The sequence below is a fragment of the Dermochelys coriacea genome, chromosome 9 (genome assembly GCF_009764565.3).
Source record: "Dermochelys coriacea isolate rDerCor1 chromosome 9, rDerCor1.pri.v4, whole genome shotgun sequence".
Lineage (NCBI taxonomy): Eukaryota > Metazoa > Chordata > Testudines > Dermochelyidae > Dermochelys > Dermochelys coriacea.
The window spans coordinates 48,648,007-48,665,316 of NC_050076.1; the positions used below are offsets into that span (position 1 = coordinate 48,648,007).

At 45.3% G+C, this 17,310-nt stretch overlaps 1 protein-coding gene across 3 annotated transcripts in view; it reads right to left on the bottom strand.

Annotated features, from left to right (window-relative positions):
* Positions 1-17,310, bottom strand: part of INPP5D (inositol polyphosphate-5-phosphatase D) — a 73,845-nt gene that overhangs the window by 36,192 nt on the left and 20,343 nt on the right. For all 3 annotated transcript variants that reach the window (XM_043492782.1, XM_038415752.2, XM_038415751.2), the window contains one exon: positions 2,911-3,061. In XM_043492782.1, the coding sequence (XP_043348717.1) occupies positions 2,911-3,061 (151 nt within the window). The remainder of the gene's footprint in view (positions 1-2,910; positions 3,062-17,310) is intronic.

A 17,310-nucleotide genomic window follows, 5' to 3' on the forward strand; every position in this document is an offset into this window, starting at 1 on the left:
GGCAACAAGAACTTTTTTCAACTTCCTGCCCTTCTGTTTATTCTTCTTCCTGCACTTCTCTCCCCCCATTCTGAGAGCTGGGAGATTAACAGAGCTGGCCAGAAAATGAGAAAATAACTAACAGGTTTTCCAAAAAATGGGGTCAGTTTCTCATTGAAATTTCATTCTTGTCAATATTTTCCAGCTCAAACAAGATCAGTGAGATTGTGTGTGTGTGTGTGCGCGTGTGCACGATGGGAAGGCTATGTCAAAGAGGTTTTATCCTGAAGATAATCAGGTTCATGGTCATGCTCAGTATTTCTACATAGACCGACAAAAGAGGAGAGAAAGGACGGTCCAGTGATTACAGTATTAGCCTGGGTCTCAGGCACCCTGGGTTCAAGTCCCTGCTATGGAGGCTGGGAGCCCTGGCTGCTCAGGAGCTGAGTGGGCAGGCTGGCAAGAAAGCCAACAGGTTTTCCATTGGAACCCTCTCTGGTTTCTGGTGATATTTCATCAAAGTCCCATGGAATGTTTAGATTCTGAAGAATCAGCACATTCTAATAAAAACAATGGCTAGTCAAAATGTTTCTGATCAGCTCTGTATAGAACCCTTAACTCCACAGACAGATACTAGGGTCCCAGCACCAGAAACCTCACTTTCACATCTCTTTTTGGGGGGAGAACCCCATGAAGCAGTGCAGTATTCTCTCTCCTCTCCTCCAGGACTGCTCTTCACTTAGAGCACCTGGCCAAAACCAAAGTCCTCCCGAGGAACTGACCTGTGATGGCAAACATCAAAGATTCAGGCTCAAACTGGCCTGCAAAGCCATGATCCTGTCCTAATGGTATGGAACATGAATCTTCTAGACACAGCAGAAAGGGCAGCTAATGTGCCTCTGCACAAATTGTGGCTCATTCCCGGGGAGCGTGTAGAAGATGGGGGCAGCCAATATAATCCACTGCTTGATTCTGCTCTTAGTGCAGGACAGAACCATTTGCAGCAGCTGACAGAACAAACCAAAAATATGAATAAGAGTCACAGATATTCTATACCATAGACCTTCTGCCCCCAGCTCCAGGGAGCTGTATGTGGCACAATGGAGTGCCTACAATGCTTGCAGAGGGTCTCGTATATGGACACAGTGCAATGTGTGCATGCAAAACAAGGCAGCTAGCAAAGATGTCCTGCACTGCTGCAGCTTGTAACAGTTCAACATTGTAGTATAGACACAGGTGGAGTCCATGATTTCCTTTCTGTCTTAAACCTGACAAACTGAGGTCAGCCATCCTCACGCTACCTGTTTCCCCATCCTCAGTCAGAAGGAAATCCGACAGCAGGCCAGTCGAACCATGTTACGTCAGAAAATCCACCACTGATACTGCGGGCCTAGTGATGGAAATGCCAAATCAGGAGGTGCATGCCAGGTCCAGCCAGGACCTTCTCACCCAACTGTCTACGAGGTAGTAGTAAAGGAATCATCACTGTGGTATTGAAGCGCACCTGAACGAGCTCATAATTATTAGATATATTCTCCATAGCACAGAGGTATAAAGGGTATGTCTGCACATCAGTGGCAGCCTAGGGTTAGTGGACTCAAGTGGGCTGTGTGTGTCAGGGAACCCTGGGCTTGGGCATCTACACTGCATTTTAACTCTGGGTTAAGGATATTCTGACCCCTATTCGAACCTAGGGCTCTGGCATCCACATTGTAGAGCACAGACCTGAGTCACAGTAACCTGCTCTCAGAGTGTCAAGTGCACCCCCCACCCCACCCCAAGTGTCGACACTCTAGCTCTACAAGTGTGGTGCACTATGGGAAAACTTTACTGCCTTCATTCCTAACTGTGACATTGCTATAGATGGGACTCAGTTGCCCATAAGGACAGTGTGCACCAAAATCTGGCTGTGCTCTTGTGTCCAGGAAACAGCTTTCTTTGCAAAAAGCTTCTTTTGACCATTCTCCATTGCAAACCCTGCAGGCTCTCTCATAGTGTGCTTACAGACCTGTGTTCACCAGACAATGGCTTAACGCTGATCTGAGGTGCTGTCATTTGCAAAGGGAGGAGTGGCTTCCATTTGCAATAGAGTGCAATAGACTGCACCACAGATTGTTGGCATAGAGAGGACTAAGGGATACCTCCGGAGGACTTCCAGGACCTGAGTCATGCTGGAGCCATGCACACTGGAAAGCAATAGGGCTCAGACCCTAGGTCGCAGCTTAACACGGACTTGGACCCTCCAGCTCTGCAGGGCCCTGAGCCCCTAGGTTCAAGCTCTAGGTTAATACAACTGGTGTGTGAATGCAAGAGGGGTTAGGCTTGAGCCCAGGCTCGAGCCCGGGCTTACATTGCTGTATAGCAGAGGTTCGCAAACTTCATGGTACTGCGACTCCCTTCTGACAACAAAAATTATTACATGACCCCAGGAGTGGGGACCGAAGCCTGAACCCACCTTAGCCCTGCTGCCTGGGGTAGGGGGGCAAAGGACAAGCCACACCACCCCAGGCAGGGGGGACGACGACAAAGCCAAGCCCAAGGGCTTCAGTCCCAGGCTGAAGGGCTTCAGTCCCAGGCTGGAGGGCTGTAACCTAAGCCCTGCTGCCCAGGCTGACACCCTTCGACTTTGGCCCTGGGCCCCAGCAAGTCTAAACCAGCCCTGGTGACCCCATTAAAACAGGATCCTGACCCACTTTGGGGTCCTGACCCACAGTTTGAGAACCTCTGCTGTAGAGACATAGCCAAAGGGGCCTGATTTTCGGAGATCCTGAGCACTCATACCTCTTAATGGAGTCAATAGGAGTTGCAGGCACATAGCACTGCCGAGAAACTCCAAGAAAGCTCCTGCCAACACTCCCATCATCTCCAGCATACATCAAGTCTGTATAACTCCAAGGTCCGAACCATCCACCTTTCCCCTGGATTTCTTACCCGCATCCTCCTCTGGATCATCAGCTGCCTCCTCCTCTTCCCGTTGGACAGGATATTTCAGGTGCCATACCAGACCCATGTTCTCCTTCTTGTAAAACTCTATCAGTTCGTCCAAGTTGTTGAAGAACTTCACCGGAACACCTTCCGATGCCTGAAACAACCCACAGAACACAGACATTGGCAAACATCACTGGATCGTTCCTACCACAGAAATGTCGCTCCTCACTGGAGGCAAAGCAAAGAAAGAGAGAAAAAAAATCAGCTATTACTGTCCAGAGAAAGGCAGCCCAGCTTTCAACATCTACCTAACCACAGGCTTCTGTGCAGAACAGCTCACACAGTAGAAACACAGACAGATACGCACACATGCCCCCGTCAGCATCAGCAAAAACAGCAACCTCAAAGATTCAGTGAAGCAAAGTGGAAGAGATCCCTCTTCTATGGCCATTTAATTTTAAAGTGTGTTTGGCTTCAGAGTGACAAAGATCTATAAAAGCAGAAGTATTGATAGGATCAATTCTCATATTTACTGAGAGCAAGGAGCATGGCAACGTTTTATTTTGGTTGTATGTGGTAGGAATCTTCCCTCACTTTTGGATTGCAAGAGAAACACAATCAAATGCACCTATTAGTATCCCTTCCAGTATTCAAATAACTAGGCATAATTAGGCTCAAATAAATGGGCCAGCATATCATTGAAATTTTAAAAGTTTTAAGATCAAAATGTTGACACTTGAGTGTCTCGAGTTAGTTTTCTAAGTCTATATTTAGGAATTTAAATCAAGTGACCTGATTTTCAGAGGTGAATCAACCACAACCTTGGGCTTGTCAGCTGGGACTCCAAAAGGATTATCCATGTTTTTAAAAAGTCTGATTTTATTTGGAAAGAAATGTTAAAATGTTCAAGTCCCACAAAGATGAAGGTGATTTCAAGCTCTGACTGATGCCTGTGAGATACTACAGTGGTGTCCACAAAGCTGGGTTGCTATTCAGGCAAGAACATAGAATGACCACACATCTCATTTTGCTGCCACCTACTCAACATGTGTTGCACAAAGAGAGTCATGAGCTGATAGAGCCTGTGTTAGAGGCATCCTTAAGGAGATCCAGGCACCAGGAACACAGTGTATTTCATGATGCACTTATTCAGCATTGTGGCTAAAGTCACTTTTCAAGATCATCTCTTGCTGGTTGAAACGCTGCAAAAAGTTAAATTCTGAAAACACATCTTTAGAGATAGCAAACGTTCTGGGGTCTTTAGAGGCAAAGCTACAGAACAATCAGATCATAAGAACGGCCATACTGGGTCAGACCAAAGGTCCATCTAGCCTGGTATCCTGTCTTCTGACTGTGGCCAATGCCAGGCACCCAAGAGGGAATGAACAGAACAGGTAATCATCAAGTGTCACCCTGTTGCCCATTCCCAGCTTCTGGCAAACAGAGGCTAGAGACATCATCCTTGCTAATTGAGGAATGTCAGATCCCCCAGGCTACCACAACCACCATTCATTTGGTCCCAGCGTTTTGCCTCCACATTGAGACCTAGTGATATAAAATTATTGGCTCACTGTGGCAGTACACAGATTGACAATCCTCTATACCACAGGGAGCAAGCAAGGATGAAAAGGAGACACCTGTGTCAGCAGCTGCCTTTACAGTTACGCTCCAGGACTATCAGATTTTAAGCGCCAATCCAAATGCTTTTCCTGGTCTATTCTTCCTGGTGGAAATACAGTTCTCGTTTGTCCTGCAGTGGCAGATCGTGGGCTTTCTGAAATCATAACAAGCCCGCACACATACACGCAGCAGGCCCTGATGCAGACAGGAGAGAATAGCCTATGTGTAGATGATTTCCAGCTCCACCAGGTTACTTTCTACTGGCTTAAAGGGGACCATGAGCAACACACATTTGTGAACACAGTCCCAGTGAGCACTCAATAGCAACAGCAGACACTGCTAGCAGGAGGCAAGACTAGAAGAGCTATTCTGTCTGATCCACCCTAGATCACACCATTTATTCTTTAAGTAGTAGGACTTTACCTAAATTTGAAATAAATTGCTACAGAGTCTCAGTCTGGACAGTCTCAGATTGGTGGTGGCTGTGGCACATTAATCTAGTTTTCAAATTTTTGCTTTTATCATTATTAACATACATGAGCTTTCCATACAAGTTTTAACAAATCCTTGTCATTAACTGTATGTGTGGCCTTTAACAGACCCATTTGGGTTTGGTCAGCCTCGGATCCTTATCAGCATATGTATTTTGTTCAAGTGTCAAACACAGGCAAATCAATTTGAGCATTGGCCTGCTAAACCCAGGGTTTTGAGTTCAATCCTTGAGGGGGCCATTTAGGGATCTGGGGCAAAAATTGGGGATTGGTCCTGCTTCGAGCAGGGGGTTGAACTAGATGACCTCCTGAGGTCCCTTCCAACCCTCATATTCTATGATTCTATGAGCTTGAACATGAGAAACAATGGTACAAACCCCAACAAGCAGAATGACCTCACCGTATATTAAGCAGTGGGGCTCTTTGTCTGGCTTGTTGGAGAACAAGTGTTGCCCATTTAAGGGCTACAGAGCCAAAGAATTACCTGCTATGTGGCAGGCATCTCCATACCAGGTCAGCTACCATCCCTGGGGCAAGAAGAGCGGGGAGATTACTTATGCCCACATCTGTGCAGCAAAAGCACTATTTCTGAAACACGTTTAGGGAATCCCAGCTATAACAAGATCTCATCTTGAGTCCTTTGAGAGAATGAGACCACAGCCCAGAAATTAGGGGAGCAGTGTTTTCGGTATCGAGCAAACACATCTGAAGGTTTGGCTGCCTGTGGAGAAGTGATCAGGACATATTATTCCTAGTGTACATAAATGTCTTTTAAAAAGCATGGAAGGAAACTTTCACAACCCATGCAACACATGCTGAGCAACATCATCACCTGCCTCATCTTGTCCCACTGAGTTTAATCCATCCATGATTAAAATGACACATACACCTCTTTTTCTATAATAAAGATGAAACCAAAATAAACACCAAGCACAGGCAAACAACAGACCAGATCTTCACTCTACGAAACAGAACAGAACAGTGCTTAGAATGGCAACAGCAACTCTACATAAATTTCATAGACTTTGAGAAGGCTTTTGATAGCATTCACAGGACCAGCCAATAGCGCATTCTGCAGGCATATGGAATTCCTTTCTGTATAATCAATGTCATCAAAACCTTCTATTTCAACTTTACATTCAGTGATGATCACAGTTAGCTCAGTTTTGAAGTCAAAACAGGAGTACATCAGGGGTGTGTCATGTCTGCAACCCTCTTCAACATTGCCAGCGACTGGGTAATGCGGCGTACAACAGAAGACATGCCAAGAGGCATTAAATGGACACTCTTCTCATCCCTTGAAGACCTGGACTTTGCAGATGATGTTGCTCCCCTATCACATATCCAACACCATATACAAGAAAAAACAACTCAACTCAACACATTCAGTCAGCAAATTGGACTGAAAATCAACTGCAATAAGACAGATATCATGACCTTTAATATTGCCTAAGCAGATGGAGAAGGATCATTGCCTAAGCAGATGCTTTGGATGGAAACTGATTCCATCACCAGAGTAGCAATAAGATGGACAGCTGAAGGCAAGCAAAAACGAGGACACCCGAAAACAACATGGCGAAGAGCTGTGGAAGCCAAGCTGAAAAACCTGGACACAGCTGGGGAACCACTGAAAGACTTGCCAGAAACGGACAGGAGTGGAGGAGCTTCGTCACTGCCCTAAACGCTGTAATAGGAACATGATGATGATGATGATGATGACAGGCAAACAAACAGGTCTGTGCTATCCTCGTCTTACTGCTTAGATTTTAAATGTGCATCAACTCTCAAGTATATTTAGCGCTAGTCATTACAAAAAAACCCTCTGAGAAATTACCCGAGGGGAACAGAGAGCACTGCTGTTTGGATATGGGGGGGCTCATTGAAAACGTACTAAGTATTTCACACTTACTTTCTCACTGGCTCACAAAGGGCTAGAGTTGAAGGGGTGCGCAGAGGAGCTGGACGGTAGGGGGAAACCTCCAGGAGGCATCGAGTCAGCCAGGACATTTCCAGGGCACTCCCAGAAAGTGCATGCTGCACTGGTCTCTTTGCCGGTCTAGAAGAGGGTACACGAATGGGTGCTCTCTCACTTGAACCAGCCAGTGCCACCTCTTAGTCAGTTGAGCTGTGGAGTCAGGTCCACATTCCCGACCTTTTTGACTTGACGTACACTAGTATTCTTCTTCCAGTTCCCCACTGTTGCACTATCACAGATCCTGTGTCACAGGCAGTAGCCAGCTAGTATAAACAGGTGACTGGTCTCAACTGCTCTAGACCTGCTCCAATTACCTTGGAGGATTGGAGTAGGACAGTGACATCAGGATCATCAGAGACCAAGGGATTAAATTAGAGAGATTAAACAGGAAACAGCACTGATCCTCGCAGAAGGGCCAAGGTTTGCCATCCTCTCCTTACATTATGCTCTAATAAATTTGTTAGTCTCCAAGGTGCCACAGGTACTCCTGTTCTTTTTGCGGATACAGACTAACACAGCTGCTACTCTGAAACCTTCCATGAAGATGCTTTGCCATTCAAGTTCTCTCCCATCCCTCTCACTCTCCAGGTCCCCTCAAGATTTCTCCTGCCCTTCCCCACTCCACTTGTTCCCAAGTCCTCTCCTCCACTCCTAGATCCCCTCCAAATGGCCTTCTATTCTGCCTTAGAAGTTTCCCCATCCTCTCCCTCAACCCCTGGGTTCTGCCTAGCTCTCCCCCGACCCACAGCTGGCCCTAGAACTTTCCATCTCTCGCCTACATCCTTTGCCTCCCCTGCGCAATCTCTTCCCTCTTCTCCACCCTGACTTCCCCGAGCACCGTCCTCTGCCCCATCTGCTTCCCTGGTCCCTGGCATCTCAGTGTTTCAAGAAGTAAACTGGACCCTGCAAAACTCTTTTCCCAGGGGCTGCTCTCCCTGGGCCAAATCCAGGCCTGGGGTATAGGAAGAGGAAGGGCTGAATTTAGCTCCTCCAGCTGCCCAGTGTGGGTCACTTCCTAGTCTACAAGGTAACCACAGAAAGCACTCAGCAGTAGGGTGGCTAGGCGTCCAATCTGGTTGAAAAGGGGACCTGACCGGACACCCAAAGTCCGGTTACTATGGGTGGGGGAGGTGGAGAGAAGCCAAGTCATCACCAGCTCCAGCCCCAACTCAGCCGGGGCTGCCTCTTACCTGTGTCTGGCAGCTGCAACTCCCAGCCCCAGCTCTGCGGGCGAGTCCCTCTTGACCCAGACAGAGATGGGGAAGAGAAGGGAAGAACTGCAAGTGATAGAATGGGAGCAGGGCCTCAGGGGGGAAGAGGCTGGGTAGGGTTGAGGCCTCGGGGGAAGGGGCAGAGCAGGGACGGGAAGGAAAGGTTCTGGCACTCCTGCTAGAGTGTTTGGTTTTTAAATATTACAAAGTTGGCAACCCTACTCAGCAGCAGTCCCTGCACCCCCTTGCGCTGGTGTGCAGGAGGGCATGCTGGTATCATCCAACAGACCCACCTCTCACCTCTGGAGCATCCACTCCTCTGGTAACTCCTCGGCCCTCCACAAGGGCTGCACTGGCAGACCTGGCCAAACCCCTCAGCTCTTGAAGTCAAAGGAAGCAGACTCCCTACTATACACTCTAGAACTAGAGAGAGGAGGGCATTGGCTGGAGCGCACACCACCAGTTTTACAGCAAGACTTTCACAGAGAGCTAAACATCTGGCCTGAACAGATGAAAAGAGAGAGCAAAAACTAGTAAAGAAAAGTAAAGAAAAGGGGAACCGGATGGACTGGAGCCTGTGGGCTGCCACAGTCCAACCATAAACGAGGGGCTGGGGAACGGGCCTGCACAGCAACCAGTCACAACAGTCGGCTCCAATCCACCCCAGAGCAAAGAAAACTGCCACCGCCGCAGAATCCCCCCAGAACTGCCACGTATCAGTTTTACCATCTAAGGAGCAATATTATTTGCAAATACTTTGAAAGGATGAAGACCATGGTCAACAACATTGCTCCTCTGCCACAATGGAACTCTCTATGCTGGGGGCAAAGCTTGTCAGGGGGCAGTCTCAGGCCCCCCCAAGAAATAAGGACCAACCTCCCCACATTCCACTCCAAATACAAGGCACATTTATTTGACTTGCCTTCTCTTTCATGGATTCTGTAGAACCCGTATTTTATGAACTAATTGGAGATTGAGGGTTCATAACATAGAATATCCCAAAATGACCCTGGGTATGGTACATCAGTTGCAGTATATAGCACTGAATTGCTTTCTTCTCACCATGCAAACCACCACAAAGTGATTTCCCATACACTGATGGCACTGGAACGCAAGGGGATGTCGACTTATTCTTCATTGACAGGACTTTCATTATGTGATTTTTTTTCCCCTCTCAGGAAAAATCATTCCTAGAATTGGCCATTCATAAGACTGGCATTTGTAAAATCAAGGTGATACTCTACATCGCAACAGATGCATATGTTAAAAAAATCCCTACCAAACCAAGACATTCCACTGCACACACTTCTAGTCACGTTGTTTGATGTATTGCTTGAAGGCGCTTAGATACTATGGTGATGGGGCACAGTATACAAGAACCTAGATTGAACAGAATAGAAGGCCTATAATTCAGCTCCCTGTCTTGCTGGGATACTGAGTAGTCCCAGAGACACTAATCTGTTGCTGATAGACTGGGGCTGTGTCAGAGAATTGCAGAGCTGAAGAGTAAGAAATGTCATAGATTAAGAAATAAAGAAAGCATTATGCAATCTGTAGCTATGTTCAGTCTTGTGTTCAGGTTTCTGGAGACGCTCATCTGAAGGCTGGCCTAACAAGTCCCCCTGCCAAAGGGCAAAGAAAGCAACATATTGCTGGGACATATGATGTTACAAGTCACACTTGAATTTGTGGGAAAGGATCACAGGTTGCAGAGGAAAAGCAGAAATACATAGTAAAATGTACTCCTGGCACTAAGTTTTTAAGCATCTGGGCTCCAAAGAGCATTAGAAAAAAAATCATAGACTTTACACTTTGAACAAACCTCTATGGGAGAACAGAGCTGCATAGCCAGAGCCAGTCAGAGGAAAATATTAACTTCGTATATGTCTGCTCGGTTTTTGAAATGAGGAACAGAAATGAAAACGGGCAATGCAAGCAGAAGTGAAACAAAGTGGGACTGTGGCAGATAGGCATGAGTTATTTTTAGCATGCACCTCTTCTCCCCACTCAAGTATACACACACAGTTTACCAGGCAGATTCAAACTGATATTCATCACCTGTGACTTCCTCTTCAAACCCTCCCACTGTTCCTCTTTGCCCAGGATTGTGCTAACTTCTTCAAGGAGAAGATCAATAAGAACCAATATGACTTTTCTTTTCATTCCTCCTTCCAAAACTCTTTCCTCCTTCTCCCTAGACACACACTTGGAGGTCTCTCACCTACTTTTAACCCCTCCGTCTGTCCCTTTAGATCTAGACCCTCCTGGCTTTCTTTACCCTTGTTTTCCCTCCCTCTTTCTATAGGCATCTTCTTGTATCTCTCATCCTCCAAAAAACTACTCTCCGTCCTACATGTCTTTTCAATCACTCTCCTATCTCCCCTCTCCTCTAAGCTCACTGAACAACTGCTTATATCTACTGTCTCTAGTCACTCGTGGATCTTGGAGTCAAAGGAAGCAGACTCCCTAGTATACACTCTGGCACTACAGAAAGGAGGGCATTGAATGCACTGCCATACACTGTAATGTAGCTTCTGTCATTTCCACTTTATGGAAACTAAAGTCTCTAATGACTCATTCCTGGCTAAATCTCCTGGCCAGTATTTCAACCTCATCTGCACCAAGGCAGCTATAACACTGCTGATCATTTCTTCCTCCTCAACATCCTGTTGTCTCTTGGTTCTCTGATCTCTCTGACTGCTCCTTCAACAGCATTTTTCGCAGTTCCTCTTTCCTCCTGCCAGACCCCTTCTCTGTGAACATCTCAGAGGGCCCTGGCCGTAGACCCTCCCAACATCTTATCTCTGAGTGACTTAAGCTTGCCGGTGCAGCCAAAATGGCTTGGCTTAGACACTCCGAAACTAGCCTTACTGAGAAGTGCCTTTTAGTATTTCTGAGGGGATTAGTGGAGGGATTATGAAGACATATAAGGAAAACAGGTTTTCGTATATAGAACCCAATGCAAGCTGGGCACGGAAGGGGCTAACTAGGGGCTCTCTACTGGGGTTCTGAATTTTGGTTGGCTGTATTCCTGGAGGTTTCATCACATGACAATCTTTAATTAAAGATTAATCTTTAATTCCTGCAGACTCCAGGACAGTCCTGGAGGGTTGGCAACTGTAGTCTTTACAGCAGTGCTATAAATAGAAAGCACAGAAAGACTGGGGCCCTGAGAGAAAGGGGGAAGTGTTCCCTCTCCATAAACTGAGGCCAGTTGGGAAGGAGGAACTGGAAAACTTAGCATCTTATTATATTGCTTAAGGCCAACTTTTTCTAAGCTTAGTGCCTCAGGAGTAGCCTGATTTTCAAAGTAGAGGAGAACTTGCAGCATCGGTGCAAGCTGAAAATCAGGCCACTTCCACTGAGGTGCCAAAAGTATTACCAGGAGAAGATTACTTCCTTTAGGCACCTGGTTTGGAAAATGTTGGCTTAAAAACATACTAAGTTAGCCAGGTGAAACTAACCAGCTCATTAGACATTTCTCAAGTAGCCTTTTGCATCTCACTCAAATGAGCATTGATGTTTGTTTCAGGAACTGACGTTAGTGCCTCATAGATGGTTGATAAATGCTTTATTTAAGGCTTGGTCTACACTACAGACTTACGTCACTATAACTACGTCGCTCAGGGATGTGGAATTGAGTGACAGTTATACCCACCCAACTCCTGGTGTAGACAGCACTACATTGACAGGAGGGCTTTTCCCATCGACATAGCTACCGCCTCAGGGAGGTGGAGTACCAACATGGATGGAGCAGCTCTCCTGTCAGCATAGGTAGCACTGTATGTGTAGACAAGTCCTTTTAAAGCATCTTGTTAGCTCTTCAGAAAAAGTCTCTGTTGTTCAGGTTGAAACTTGTACTAAGCCTTTACTAAGCAATTTTAGGAGGATTTCTCAGTAACTTGACCTTAGATAGGAGTCACAGCAGGGAGTAACAGCTACTTCCCAAAATACAAGCCAGCCATAAACATGATCTATTTTAACACAGCTTTGGGGGCCCGGAGAAACAAGATGCTAAGTGGACAACATGGACTGAGGGATAGGCTGGAGGACCCCATGGAGGAGTGGGCAGCTGCGGGACCATGGGGTAAGGGGTGAACTTTGATGATTGGAGAAAAATTGAGGGCAGATGGGAGTGAGGAGGGAATTCAGGGGGCTGGATGACTATGAGGTGAGGGGTCTTCGGGGCAGCAAGCAGGTGAGCTGAGCGTGGGGATAAGGGGGAGAGGTGAAGGAACGTGGAGGATTGGGAGGTCTGCAGCCTGGCAACACATGCAGCAGCCTCTGAGGACCAGCTAGGACCTAGGAGGGACCTGCTGCCTCCACAAAGGAGTAGTTCACGTGAAGAACCTTTTTAATTACTGCTGGGGACTGTATAGAGGCTTCTGCCTGGATTTTAGGGTGCCCTGAAATGAAGAGATGGATGGTGGTTTGGGGGTTATCTAGAAGCCAGAACCGGGGGAGGGGAACAATGAGAGTTGTAGAGGTAAATGATGGAGCCTGTGGCCCTTGGAGAATGGGGGAGGGGCAAGTTCAAGGTGAATGGCCCATGGAAGCTGGATGAACACTATTCATGACAAATTTCATGAATGGTTTGGTCTTGAAACTACAAGGGTGGTGTATTCAAAGCTGAGTTTGATCTAATGCCTTTTTCTTTCTGAGATTTGAGACTAAAATGTTGGAAGTTAATCATTGCTAAATTAGGAGCATGAGAGTACCTGATTTGACTTCATAAGATCTGGAAGAAGCAATTGTTGGCCAATGGGAATAAGGAATTATAATAACCTACAGAAAAGTCAGTGTATAACTTTTAAAAAATCACTTTTAGCTCTTCTGAAGGCCAAGTAGATGGAAATTGGATGTACATATCACTAAACAAAAGACAAACTAAAAGACTAATAACCACACTGTCAATGTGAGAAAAATTCCATCTAGCTCTTTAGAAAGTAACTGAAGGACACCAGTCTTCATTGGCCCTACCACTCATTTCATTAGTTGAAGAGATATCGTATGTGAATGTTTGTCATTGTTACCATGCTTCATATCTTCTTATAGAAAAGAATTCATGCTAAATGAGAGAGCATTCTGCTCTGCTTTTCACATGGCTGTAAACGAAGCAATTGAGCAGGTTCAGCATTCACTTGCCTAGTTGAAGAATACTGAAGTGTGTGTGTTTGAAGCCAACTGTATCAATAATTTCTTAAAATAATTCTAGTTAGAGATGAGTCCAGATCCAAATACATGCACCTCACAGTATTCCAAATTATGGGTGAGGGCTAGATCTGAATGTAGCTGTGGATCCAAATTGCATCTGAGACCTGAAGTGTGCAAGTCCTACTGAGATCTAACCTCCTTCCTGATCTGGTTTTCACAATCCAGGCCCAAAAGCATAACTTCCACCATTTGGAAAGACAGAGCCTTTTACCCATGCAAACTTTAAATGATTAACATTTGCTAAATATGGAATTTAAAGCACTTGGGCCTAATTTTTCAAAAGAGACTAGTGGTCCTGAGTGCCCAAATTGAGTCACCTTAAAAGGGCCTGATTTTCAGAGGCCAGTTGTTCAGCACTTCTGAAAATCAGGTTATTGAAAACCTTCCTCTCCATTATTCCTCATTATTCCACCCAGGCCTCATCCTGCCACCTCCTAAGGACTTGTTAATATCCTCTTTATCGGCCCTTGTAAGATATAGCAAAATTGTGCAATTTTCAAAGTAAAGTCTTCATGTGAAAGGCCTTAAGGTTTCAGTGAAGTCCAACTAGCGCCCCAAAGTAATATTTACCTGTCTTTATACTACCATCCCACTCAATATATACCCTCTGCCTAAAATTTGCCAAAATATAAGCAAAGGTCAAAATAATAACTTATAAATTTCCTATTTCAGGGACCCAATTCCAGTATGCTATAACACAATGCTCACTAAAAAGCCATATGTTAATTGCTAGACATCTAGTTAATATAGTTAAAAATACAAACTGGCAAGGTCTACATGTGGTTACGTAAATCTATAATATTATGTAATCAGCACATTCTATAACACCAAATAGATCAATTATTCTAATTCTATTCATTAAGATGTTCCTCTACTCCACCAACACATTGCACTATGACAAAACTCACAGAACTCAAACATAACCATAATGTTCCCAGAGACTGGATTTCTCTTAACAGTTTTACACATTTAATGAACGAGATATAAAATCAATATACTTCTGGCAGTATATTACCATTCCAGAACAAACCAGGGGAGTGGTGTTACGTCTGAGTGGGTGGTGTAAATCAGATGAGTGGATAGTGTGTGAGCAAGGATTCTTCAGCAGTGTGGAATTAGCTAGATTCTTTAACTGTTTATTTGCAGACAGCCTAATGTTTGGGTAGAGTTTTTATATAATAAAGTATAAGTTTTTGAGTGTCCTGGACTCTTTTGAAACACATTTCCAGTTTAAGCCCTTCTAAAACTATGTTTTTGTTTGTCTCATGATATTTGCTGGTTCACTTAATGCTCCAGCTCCTGGAGTCATGTGATTAAATGGGAATCTCAGCTGCCTTAAAAAAAGTAAGTTTCTAGTCCTCGTGGCTGCAGAGAAAAGCTTGAAAACTTGAAGCCTACACTCAAACACCAGAAGGCAAATAAAAAGAACCCTAATTTCAATATTTTTAAATCTCCTGATTTTTAGGCCAATCATGATTTTTGCAGGGCCTGACATGATTTTCTGAGTACATGGTGTTGGCAATAACAACTAGAAAAGCTGTTGTAGGTCACTGTTATCTGCTCTCTGTGGGTATTTTAAATGGCATATCTGTATTTATTTCTTCAGCAGAGTAAGTTCATTTTGAAAAATGGTAAGTATGTCATTACAGAACATGCTGCTGGCTTCAGAATTCCTGAGAACAGAGATAACATGTGTGTGTGTACACATAACCATAGCATGGGCCATGTTCTGTTCCCCACTCCATTTACTGAGGTGCTCCTCTACCCAGGGCTGAAGCCAGACAGAAAATAAGGAAACCATAACAAATCACCTAAATACGTTCCCCACCCTATCTGCTGTATTGAACGGATCTCAACTGCAGCACAGAATCAGGCCCTAAATTGCACAATCAAAATTACTATTTAAAATACACAATGGAGAAGAGATCTTATGAGGTTAAGGAAGTCAGAATTACTGAAGACATACTGCTCACTAAGAAAATTATGTAAGTACTCTAGATGTATGTGCATATAAAACAGGATTCATGGTGTCTAACATTTTAGAAAATACTTTGTGTTAGTATTTGAGAAATAGCATGGGACTGAATAATTCAAAACTATATGGTAATGCAGATGCACAAGAGGTGCAGAGATAAATTTACAATTTCCTGTCTTCAGTGTGCGTAATTTCTCAGCCTTAAAGTTGCAGTACTTTCTCCATCTTAACTCCTCATTCCCTAAGAGAATAACTTGTGGCAAGTTTTCTGTGGTAACAAGTAAGTCAGGGTGAAATTGATCTTTTTTAATATAAAAGTTTCATTAAATCTATCTTTAGCAAATAAATTAATCTCACTTTCATAAATAAGTTTTGCAGCTTTGCATAGTGACTAGATCTTGACTTTCTGAAGACCGAGGGCCCGATTCTGCTCTCGCTGAAGTCCAGGATTGGTTTGGTCATTGGTTTGGATGGGTGCAGGATTCCTGTGTCTTTCCAGGATTGTCAGTTTATGTGATAAAAATGGAACCTGCCATTTTTCACAGAGCCTACATGTGGGTCCAATCTTGCCCTTAGCTTCCACTGAAGTCAAACAATATGCAGCACCTCATAGGATTGGGCCCATAATTTCCAATCACCAGTTTTTAATCAAACAGATGAGTTCAACAATTTTGCATCTATAACAATGAGCCAAATCCCACAGTCCTTAATGCCAGAAAGTCCCCTTGGTTCAGGTCTCATTGCATGCTGCAGGAATTGGCACAACGCAAGTTACAATAGAATTGTTAGTCAGAATGACAAAACTGCTGCCGGTTCATATGCAGTCCTCGCTCTCTGTCTGCAGAGTGCTCACAAGGGATCTGGCTGTGCATTCTCTGCAAACCAGAAACTGCTCCTGACGTCAGTGATAACAGCAATGCCACAAGGAACCAGGAACTGACCCAAGTTAACGCTCTAATCAGATCATGCTAGATGGATCTGCCGCCAGACATATACACTGTCAGAACATGGTAGAGAATAGAGGGAAGGGTGACACAGCAGCTGCTCAAGGGCACTCTGAGCAGAGTGTCCAAGGACTGAATGAGCATGGACAGTGAATTTCCCTTAAGAAGAGGGGAGAGTATTGCTGTCAGGGTGATATGAACAAGCTGTCCTGCCACTGTGCATGTTCAGCTGATAGAGGATTTGGGTCTGTCTGGTACCTTTCACAAACACTAAGTTCACATGTAAACATGGAACGGTCCAGCCCTTTCCCCTGTACTGCTTTTGGATATGGGTGACAGGATGGAGGTGGGCAGTGTTGGGAGGAACTCTAGCATCTCTCATATCTTCAGCAAGCTGAGTCCCCAGAACGCTGCAAATACGCTGCTGGATTGGTATAAAGAATAGTATCCAGGTCTGCAGAGCCTGGGGAGGCTGATATTTCCACAGTGCCACCAGGAGGCCATGCAGAGACATGGCCAGGGAGCACAGTGGGGAGTAGGCGCCACAGGAAGTCCTGCCCATAAGACCCAGAGTGACAGTACCTTGCCACCTTCTAATTGATCAAGTGTCTCTACTTAACCCCAGGGGGGGCCCCAGGAAGTTGTCTGGACAACCACACAGACCTTGGCCTGCTGCAGCGCCAGACTTCACTACATCTCCTGATCTCTGGTCTCTGACTCCAGCTTGACTTTGATCCCGATTTCTGCCTCTTGATTCTAACCTGGTGCTACCTCTGATATCTGATCCCAGCCTGACTCTTACCCTGACTCTTTTTTACGGGACCTGCCTTTGCAATTCCTTCATCTCTGGCCTGGTGACTCCTGTCCCTGGTGGGCAGACCTCAGCCCGGCTGTGACCACTTGGCAAGACCACGCACGCCCCCGGTCCCTTACACCTCTGACTTGAGCTTCATTTGGCGTGCAGAGAGTCACA